This window comes from Cydia amplana, chromosome Z, assembly GCF_948474715.1.
Source record: "Cydia amplana chromosome Z, ilCydAmpl1.1, whole genome shotgun sequence".
Classification (NCBI taxonomy): Eukaryota; Metazoa; Arthropoda; class Insecta; order Lepidoptera; family Tortricidae; genus Cydia; species Cydia amplana.
In genome coordinates, this window is record NC_086096.1 from 28,889,415 (window position 1) to 28,899,641 (window position 10,227).

The 10,227-nt window shown below is 38.4% G+C and overlaps 2 protein-coding genes and 1 long non-coding RNA gene across 3 annotated transcripts; 1 reads left to right on the forward strand and 2 right to left on the reverse strand.

Moving 5' to 3' along the window:
* Positions 1-1,576: 1,576 nt before the first annotated feature.
* LOC134661035 (U7 snRNA-associated Sm-like protein LSm10) lies at positions 1,577-3,004 on the reverse strand. The gene is made up of 3 exons (XM_063516936.1): positions 2,836-3,004; positions 2,155-2,272; positions 1,577-1,750 (listed from the first exon to the last, which is right to left on the reverse strand). The coding sequence occupies exons 1-3, from the start codon at positions 2,982-2,984 to the stop codon at positions 1,595-1,597; spliced, it is 423 nt and encodes a 140-aa protein (XP_063373006.1). The 5' UTR covers positions 2,985-3,004; the 3' UTR covers positions 1,577-1,594.
* A 362-nt stretch (positions 3,005-3,366) lies between these two features.
* On the reverse strand, positions 3,367-4,027 carry LOC134661036 (uncharacterized). The gene is made up of 2 exons (XR_010097920.1): positions 3,691-4,027; positions 3,367-3,581 (listed from the first exon to the last, which is right to left on the reverse strand). It is a non-coding gene; the product is annotated as an uncharacterized LOC134661036 (long non-coding RNA).
* A 1,116-nt stretch (positions 4,028-5,143) lies between these two features.
* LOC134661633 (uncharacterized protein CG16817-like) lies at positions 5,144-5,879 on the forward strand. The gene is made up of 2 exons (XM_063517774.1): positions 5,144-5,229; positions 5,313-5,879. Exon 2 carries the CDS (start codon positions 5,318-5,320, stop codon positions 5,789-5,791), a length of 474 nt encoding a protein of 157 aa, XP_063373844.1. The 5' UTR covers positions 5,144-5,229; positions 5,313-5,317; the 3' UTR covers positions 5,792-5,879.
* The last annotated feature ends 4,348 nt before the right edge of the window (positions 5,880-10,227 follow it).

Sequence of the window (10,227 nt, forward strand, 5' to 3'; positions counted from 1 at the left end):
AGAAACCTCAATATCATTTTTGAAGACCTATCCATAGATACCCCACACGTATGGGTTTGATGAAAAAAAAAAATTTTGAGTTTCAGTTCGAAGTATGGGGAACCCCAAAAATTTATTGTTTTTTTTCTATTTTTGTGTGAAAATCTTAATGCGGTTCACAGAATACATCTACTTACCAAGTTTCAACAGTTTAGTTCTTATAGTTTCGGAGAAAAGTGGCTGTGACATACGGACGGACAGACAGACGGACAGACGGACAGACGGACAGACAGACAGACAGACAGACATGACGAATCTATAAGGGTTCCGTTTTTTGCCATTTGGCTACGGAACCCTAAAAATCAAATCTTTAGTATATATTTATCAATTATTATTTTATTTGATGTAAGTATTAGGATTCTACAAGTTTCAGTATCATCATCTGGTGCCCTTATTTACTTGAAATATAAATTAGTACCTAACAAAATAAATACTGTCTTATTTTGAATGTTATTGTTATATAATACCTAATTCTTATGGTTCGCTCAACAGCTATGTTACTGTCATAAAATATACCTTACGTATAAGATTGAAGCGCTGGTGGCCTAGCGGTAAGAGCGTGCGACTTGCAATCCGGAGGTCGCGAGTTGAACCCCGGCTCGTACCAATGAGTTTTTCGGAACTTATGTACGAAATATCATTTGATATTTACCAGCAGTCGCTTTTCGGTGAAGGAAAACATCGTGAAGAAACCGGACTAATCCCAATACGGGCCTAGTTTACCCTCTGGGTTGGAAGGTCAGATGGCAGTCGCTTTCGTATAAACTAGTGCCCACGCCAATTACTGGGATTAGTTGCCAAGCGGACCCCAGGCTCCCATGAGCCGTGGCAAAATGCCGGGACAACGCGAGGAAGATGATGTACCTACTAATTGACCCGCGAAAATGCAACGTAAGCCTAATTTTGTACGTGTCTCATATTTTATGTATTTTTATGTAATTGGCTTTAGGAAAGTAAGAAATTATCGAATAAATGTTACAAAATCGTATCTCTAGTTTAATTGTATAAGTGCAGTTTTTTTTTTCATAATAATATGATTTACTTATGAGTGTTAAACATTATTGGCACAGTAACACCCACTCCTAAACAGGGTGTTTGGTTTGGTTTGCCAAATTAAAACGGCAGATAGGTTGAGTCATTTGCTATCTTCTGCTGCCTAGAAAAAAAATGCGCATTGTTTTTTTTACAACTGAAATGAAAGACTGGTATAGAGCTGGGGGGAAAACGTGCGCATTTTATTTTCTAGATGTATAAGCAGATGTAGGTGTTTTAATTTGGCAAACGATGTACCAAACACCCTGTTTAATATCAGTATTTCCCAAACTAAGGGTGCTTGTAGCGGTTACTCTTTCTGCCTTTGGCGGATTAAGGGGGTCTTCTATCTAACCTGATTTGGTTTTTATAAGGTTGTTATAGGGCGTGTAGGATTAAATTTCAAACAAAGTATAGGTACTTTGTCTCTATTTTATTTCTTTCATAAAAACAATGATGTGAGCATGTGACAATGAGAGATATGTACAAGTAGTGAGTAATGAACCTATCTAAAGATGACTGATCAGCAGTCCTTAGTGTCTTGCAGTCTGGCCACGGTTTCCATGTGAAGCTTGAGCGCTTTCTTGGCTTTTCTAGATTTTCGTACTTGCTCATTTTGATTTCTAGGTTTTGGGGCAACTTTTAATAATTCCGTTTTAATAGTATCCCTTGCCGCCATCTGGTGTAAATAATGTTTAATAGTTAGGTATCATAAAATGTTATTAGAAGACGCATCGAGTTGGCTCGCGCGGCAGCCCGGTATCCATTGCGCGCGGCTGCCGCGCGAGCCAATGTTCGATGGTTTGCCGCGCGATATGGAGATGGAGCTTTATAATAACGAAGGCCCGAAAATAGGGATTTGTCGGATGAATGTGAGATAAAAGGGCGAGCGAGCCGAAGTTATAGACCGGCAATTAATATCATGAACGAGGTTAGTAGGTATTTAAGTATATGTACTTATACCGTGTGAAAGAAGAAATCTAGCTGGTGCCCTGGTACTTTTAGATGCTTCAGAGCCATAATAGCTCGGCACCGTAAGGCATATACATATGTATATAATATAATAGTAACAACTATACTCACATTTTCGGGAATGTGGACGTATCTGATATTGCGTCCCTGTATGAACAGATTATCGTAGACGAACTCATTGCCTTTAGAGTCAACGAAAACTGCTGTTCCAAAAGAAATGTTCATGTACCTAAAACACAATATTATTATCTACATGTACAAGTAGCACATTGATGTTGGTATAGTTATTACACGCCACGTAGGTCTATCTGCGCACAAGCTTTGAGGAATTGTACCTACAGCTAGTTGCAAAATTCGATGGACACATTATTAATCAATTCATTTATAAAGCGGCCATGCTATTTTGCAGCTGGGTGTATGTAAGCTGCATTTGCTCCGCACAACTCTGTGTTCGGTGCCCCCACTCTTGGGCTTCCTCAATCTGAAAATCCTTGGTTCTGCTGCGCATTCATTGTTTACCATGACAGAGTTAATTAAATTTAGATGTACTATTTGTATGGATTATCAGTTATCACATCACATTAGGTATACAATGGGCCTTATTTGAATGTAACTTTTAGCTTCGGATACCATTGTTAAAAGAATACAGTGAATTTAGTTTTTCATACAAAACATGTTTTTGCCCTATTTAATTTGTTTTATAAGCTGGAGCTACATAAACTAGTTACAGGCATTTGGGAATAGACATACCTCATGTCATTATATGTGCAATAGTAGCAAAATAAAACATACCCATCAACTAAGATGACCTCTCCACAGACATGGCTGTCATGTCGCAAATCTACTGTTATGTTTTGCCCCTCAAGTGCTTTTACCAGACAAAGTAAAGTATTGTGATAAAAAAACTGCTCTTTCGCTGTCCCAACAAAATGCTTCAACATTGTAGTTTTCCTGAAAAACAGTGTCAGTAACTTCATGACAGTGTTAACACGTTCATTGCCACCCAGCCAAACAAGACGTCCATGCCAGGCCACAAACATTTCTTCATATAAATATTTGGTTATCCCGTCTGGGAACTAAATCATAAAATACCCGCTAGTCGGGTTTTTGGCACTGAATGTGTTAATATACCTATCAGGTGAAATGACAGTGGTAATATCAGGATTCATATCACAGGAAGGTGCAAAAGTTTTACTCTCACCTGCAGCAACAATAGGAATTTAGTTTCTACTTGGCCTAAACAAAGGGAAAATAACTATATGAAACAAATAAATAAACATTTACATAGTTACACAAATTTAATACAACTTTTGACTATTACTACCTTATTAGAAGTCTGGAATATCTAACCACATTTACTTATTTCAATATCACCAACTTGGAATCTGGTTTTGATTTCAATTCAAGTTCAGCACGAGTTAGTTTCCATTCGTCATTGATCTTTTCAGCCCAAAAACTGTATGTTCCTCTATCTTTTGGACCCGCCACCGGAATTTTAAATCTAGCAGATTTGTCATCTGCGAAATTATTTTCTGGGTCTGTAATTTTAAAACGTTTGTCTTTAATGGGTTCTCCTAAATAGTACACAGCCCCGGCATGAGTTCGCAAGGTTTTAAGTGCATTTCTGTAATACTCGTAGTCTCGGACCTTATCAATTAACCGGTGTTGTAGATAAAACCCTGTAGTGCTCACTATTATGCCACCCCAGGCAGCAATTTGAACTAAAGTTCTATTGGATACAGTCATATTAATAACGTATCAAACTTTTAGAGCCACTATAATAGGCTTATCTTTAAAGAAAGAGTAAGTACCAGGTGCCAAATCTTGGCTCAGATCAACTCAATTAACAAATCTTTGTGTTTATGTGCGTTAAGATCAAGAAAGCACAAGATTTAAGTTGCAAATTGACCGGTGACTTACGATGGATCGCTACTTTAGATATCAAGTATCAAGGTAGGCTTTAATTTAAATTGTATAATTTTGTATTCACCGCAATCAACGCATGCTTTCACTGCTATGGCTTGAAACCCCCGGTTTAAACTCTCGCGCGAGCCACGAGACGAGCCGCGAGCCGCGCCACGAGACGAGAGTGTAAGCGGTGGGCTCGCGGCTCGTCTCGTGGCTCGCGCGAGAGTTTAAACCGGCTATTATAATCACTAGGATGATTTATTTTAAGGCCAGTCGACGGGATAGTCAAATCGACCGATAAGCCCCCTCCAGACTATGTGAGTATGTGCGTGAATCGCGGCTTCGTGCCGCAATTCGCCTCCGCACCGCACCTGGTCCTCTTCCTCCATGTTCCTCGCTCTCATTATTTATAGTGATAACACACTATCGCACCTGTGTCCGTACTTACGTAAGTAAAACTTATAGTCAATTTAGACTCCCGCGCGAGCCACGAGACGAGCCGCGAGCCGCGCCACGAGACGCGAGTCCACCGTTTACACTCGCATTCGGGTTGTCATTCGGTTATAAACCTTATGCCGTGCCGTTAGTGTTTAAATTATATTAGCTCGACGAGCTTGCGAGCCACGAGACGAGCCGCGAGCCCACCGCTTACACTCACGTCTCGGGCTCGGCTCGCGGCTCGTCTCGTGACTCGCGCGAGAGTCTAAATCGACTATTACAAGTGTAGAAACGGGCTAAGTTCAAATTCTTGTCAGCCAGAATGCATTACATCACATTAGCAACTATGAAGGTTTTAACTGGTAACTCCTGCAATAAACTCAAAACATTCTGTAATAGCGTTATTGTTTTGCTGCAAGTTAACTTCTCTTCTCTATCCAAATCCTTATTTCTATAAATTTCCTTTCCCTTTCGTCCTTGGTGGTGACGTCGCCTTTCGGTTACGACACCAATCTTTTCACAAAAAAAGCAGTCGCTGGTCACTATGTCGACCAAACTGTGTAATTAATAAAAAAACAAAGAGTAGATTCACGCACATAGTCTGGAGGGCGCTTAGGACTTAAGCACTATCGCACCGCACTGCGACCTTGGTGCGATAGCGTGTTATTCTAGCACTTTCGAAATATAATATTTTGAGTATTTATTTTTTATACTGATCACACTGAATATGACAGTACTTGACGATGACGTGACGATTGGTTTTCATTTTCGTTGGTTTCCTGTAACTGCCGACTGTGTAGCAACGTGCTGATATCGCAAACAAGCTATTATTTAACCCCTGTAAGTATTTAAAGCCTATGTTGTAGCCATGCGAGTCTAATTGCAATACGGGTTAGATGACTATAATAATATTGTCATTTCAGTTATTATGACTTCGGAAACAATCGCTATCCCACCATCGGTTTCATGGGCTCAGAGAAGCACTCGTGTTTTTTTGACATTTAATGTTGAATGTGAAAAACCGGATATAAAAATTGAAAAGAAATCGGTTTCATTTAGAGGAATATGTGCTCCAGACCGCAAACTACTTCAAGTTGATATACCCTTGTATGCCGAAATAGATCCCGAGAAGAGCACAGAAGTCAACAAAGGCAGATACATTGAGCTCGTGTTAATGAAAGAAAAGACGGATGAGTCATTTTGGCCCACACTAACGAGTGACAAGAAGAAGCACCATTGGCTAAAGGTGGACTTCAATCGCTGGCAGGAGGAGGATGAAAGCGATGATGGCATGCTTGAGATGAATGACATGTTTTCAAACAAAATAGGCCCATTTGGGGATGAACTTGAAAAGGACGACTCCAGTTCTGCCGAGGAAGAGGATCTTCCTGATATAGAATAGACATTCTCGAATCTCCATAGCCATGTAAAACTCTTTAGACATTTAGATTTAAGTGCATTATTAATGTTTGTGCTTTTATATGAAATAGAGTGTGCAGGTAGCTATGATTTAGCCTTAGTAATTTGGCAAAAGTATTTGAAACGAGTGGCTTGAATCAAGTTTTTATTTGAATGTAGAAGTTGAGCCACTTTTTCTTTATCATTAGTTTTACGGGAAATATGAGGACTTGTTATCTTTAAGTTTTATTGTATAAACATTCAAATTAAGTTTAGAGGATATAGACTAGTCTGATTTGATGATTTTCTTTTGCAAACAGTCAAGTTTAACGTTTGAGTAAGTTTTTCTATTATAGAAAGGACCCCTCCTTCCCTGGCAGAAGGCCCTGTAGGACTAGCAGTTAAGGCCAAAGTCGGCTTGTTGTGCATACTTTTACTCTAATCCTTAAAAGCCTTATTCAAAATGTTTTTAAGGATGTTATGTTTTAGTTAACTAGCTCATTTTGGTGTTTGTTAACATGTATAATAATATGTAATTTTCACTATAAACTTTTATTACCAATGGTATGTTGTTTAATTTTACAAGTCTGATTAAGTTGTACAACTCGGCAGTCGCATAGTCTCTTGTCTCAGATGAGGTCACTTACTGTCCGCAAATGTGTTAATATAAATGGCAATGGCTATGTGAACTAATAGCATTCAACCTACACGCTTATATATCATGTTTTTTTAAACTGTTAATTTCAAGGATGCATTCCTGAGTTTAAATTAAGCTACTTTCCCAAAGACACCTACGAGCGTGTACACTTGCCTTAGGGCCTGTTTACCATGGACATATATATTACTTCGTAAGGACGCGCTTTAGGGGCACTACGAAAGGGGCCAGTTCATGGGTGTGAAAGTCGCATTTATTCACACCAGCGCGCTCAGTCGGGAGCCGAGCAGCGCAATGTGAAGTTGTCAACTTGTCACGTAATGCATTTTACAATTTAAAAAAACGTCTAGGTAGTTGTGTTGTGAAAGGGTGTAAAAACTGTTACAGAAAAATCTAATAAATTTATGAGATTTCATTTTATCGGTAAGTAATTACAGATTACATACATCAAGCGATCATTATTTCGTTATTGCGCGTGCGGCCATGATGGCCTTGTACGTGCGCCGTCCAAAGCATTGAAGTATAATGTTAGTAACGTTAGTAATAATAGCTCAATGGTCCAAAGACACATTATAAAATAGACTGCGCTCTCGTCTCCGGCGAGCGTGCCGAACGAGACGGCCCGAAAGGGAGACTTCTGCTACCACATTCTCCTCTTATTCCTCAAAGAGTGTCTATTTTGTGGGTTTTGACGTGCTGGTTTACTAACTTTCCCTTTAATAATATTTTTCTAAATGTTGTCATTTAGGAAATATAAAGCTTCTTTGGTTGTTGAATATTTTGTACGTGCTTAATTAAAAATATAATGTATTTATTTTAACATATTTTATATCTTTTAATTTAACTCCCACTTATTGCTACTTAATATTATATTAACTGAGTTAATAAACTGGCACGGCGGAATTTGTAATTATGACATATATAATACTTGCTTGTGTAAATCGCTGCGGGCACTGGCTGCGGGCAAAATAAATAAAAAATGTCTACCTACCTACCTACATATATACAGGGATATTCAGGAGACGTGAGCAGGATCAAGCCCACGCATACAGTAAGTTAATAAACAACTGGTTCGTACCAGTATTTGTGAGATTAACTTTAATTTATACTGTTTAAAAAAAGTTAAAAATTTATTTACGACTTTTATCGTCACCCTCTTTGTTTTATACATAACAAGTGTCATGTCCTCCAAGGTCATGTCCAATGTCATCGGAGTCTGGTTACTTTTGAAAAATCGTAAGTACGTATCTAATACCTTTAAACGAGCAATTCTTGTTTATTTATATATTTATTTATCTAATACCTTTAAACGAGCAATTCTTGTTTATTTATTTATTTATTTATTTATATATATATATTTGTATATATATATATATATATATATCGGGATTTCGATGAAATTTGCTATATGGGGGTTTTCGGGGGCGAAAAATCGATCTAGCTGGGTCTTATCTCTGGGAAAACGCGCATTTTCGAGTTTTTATATTCACCCAGATATTCTCACTTAAGTGCACAGACCTTATGCTTAAGTGTGATATTTTATTTTCTTCATACGCAAAGTGCTGTCATAACGGTTAAAAAGGTTTTATCTTTGTTAATGAAATGTTGTAGGGTGATGATTGTAGATAATTAAATTTGTCCTTACCAATAAGTTTAACAACAGAAAAAAAGCGTGATTGTTTTACTTAAATATTGTGGTGAACGATTCTTTTACATTTACTGATTGTGTAGGCTTAGTCCTGCTCACGTCTCATGAATCACCCAGTAGTTAAATTCAAAAGTTATAACGTGTTGACGGACTTGCCTTGTAGACGGTCTTGCCCGCAGTGCCCTTAACTATTATTTCGGTATCAGGTGGGTTAAATCAGCCCCCTTTTTTCGCACCGGAAGTGGCCTTCTTTTTCGTACTTTCGGCAAGTTCCGCCGTGGCAGACTATCGAATTCGCACTTAGCATCACTTTTATGGGAAACCATTCTGCATTTCATCGTAGTATCAAGTCGGTTAGAAATTTTACGGCCGGCTCTTCTACTATAGGATCCTACCATCTATGATTAGTTTTTACAGGTTTTAGAAGAGTTATTAATTGAGCTGACTGTGACTGTACCTAAATTACTGATTCGTATATTATTATACCATGACTGATTCCAAGGGCAGTTGTTATTATTCATCATCGTCATTCGGGTCATTCCACGCAGACGAAGTCGCAAGCAGAGGGGTTACCGCGAAAACCGAATTTCGCAAATTGCGGGGATCTTGCTCTTTTACTCCAATGAAGGCGTAATTAGAGTGACAGAGAAGCATGCCCGCAATTTGCGAAATTCTGTTTTCGCGGTAGTCCCTCAGAAAAGCCTCAGAAGAATGCTAAAATAAAAAAATAAACACTGGCGAATTAAGTAATCAATCTCTTTGTTTTGACTGTCAAGTCAAGTATAAGTACCTATGACCTATGACAATTTAAGAGACAATTGTGATTTGGTGTCAAAATGTAAAAAGCCCTGTACTGAAATCTACCGTGAAATAATAATAATAAAAAAACCTAAAAATTGACTGGATTTGAGATTGAGTTATTCTTACAATAATAGGTATGCATTCCTAAGCTCCATGTATTTCTCTCTAATTAGAGGCATGCATTCCTAATCATAACCACCGATCTAATGGATTTTTTTGCGCATATTGACACGGTTCAATTTATTTGTGTACCGAAGTAAGAATAATAATTATATAACCAAAAATATGACCATTCCGGAGCCTGGCGGAGGAAGTGTGTTAATGAAGGCAGTCTCAAAAAAGAAAACGCCCACTAAGTCTAGGGGCAGAAGTGATTCCAACAACTGTGCTGTTGTAGTCTTGATAGTTAGTCTCATGGCTCTGCTGATATCTTTGGTATGGTATGCTGCAAATAAATCCTGTTCACAACCGTGTAGACGGCGCAGTTGTGATTAACGAGATTGATTGAACGAGAAAACGCTATTTTAAAATGTCAATAGGGGACCTTCGCAAACCAAGCGTAACATCAGATGATCAGAGATCTTTGTCAGATGTGAGCGAATATATTAAAGATCCCAAATACCAAGTGTTTTTGTTAGCTGCTCTATTAACAGTGGTGTTTGGGTATACATGCTACATTTACTTTCGTGAACGACGTTGTCGCCGGCGCCGCCGCAGTTCCAGTTGTCGACGCTGCAGCAGCTATTAGGAAAACTGTTCGGATTATACTAAAAAAATCAAAGGATATATATTATATTGATCAGAACAAGTGTTATGTAGTGAAGCCAAACGTAATCAATAAATAAGATTTAATAAATTGAAACATGTTTTATGAGTTCAATTGTTTGGTTTGACTGTAGTTGCTAGATAGAATCGTCCTATAAAGATCGGTTTTCCTAGGATAGCGGTGCCGTCATATAGCGGCCGTCTCCATACTAAATAATACGGCTAAATATGGATGTCGTAGTATTTGTATGGAGACGGCCGCTATATGACGGCACCGTTTTCGGAGGAAACCAAAGCAGTACAAGTATGGTACAGGTGTGTGCTATAATAGCAGCAAAATAGCAGTCAATAAGAAAAACAACCGGCCAAGTGCGAGTCGGACTCGCGCACGGAGGGTTCCGCACCGTCAACAAAAAATAGAGCAAAAAAATCGTGTTGGTTGTATGGGAGCCCCCCTTAAATATTTATTTTATTTTATTTTTAGTATTTGTTGTTATAGCGGCAACAGAGATACATCATTTGTGAAAATTTCAATTGTCTAGCTATCGCGGTTCATGAGATACAGCCTGGT

What these genes read in the sequence shown, in the direction of transcription:
- LOC134661035 (XM_063516936.1), bottom strand. Translation starts at nt 2,984, where the DNA reads ATGTTGAAGCATTTTGTTGGGACAGCGAAAGAGCAGTTTTTTTATCAC. An exon ending in GAGGTCATCTTAGTTGATGG is followed by an intron (nt 2,273 to 2,835) that starts GTATGTTTTATT and finishes ATTGTGTTTTAG; the next exon opens with GTACATGAACATTTCTTTTG. An exon ending in ACGTCCACATTCCCGAAAAT is followed by an intron (nt 1,751 to 2,154) that starts GTGAGTATAGTT and finishes TATTTACACCAG; the next exon opens with ATGGCGGCAAGGGATACTAT.
- LOC134661633 (XM_063517774.1), top strand. Translation starts at nt 5,318, where the DNA reads ATGACTTCGGAAACAATCGCTATCCCACCATCGGTTTCATGGGCTCAG.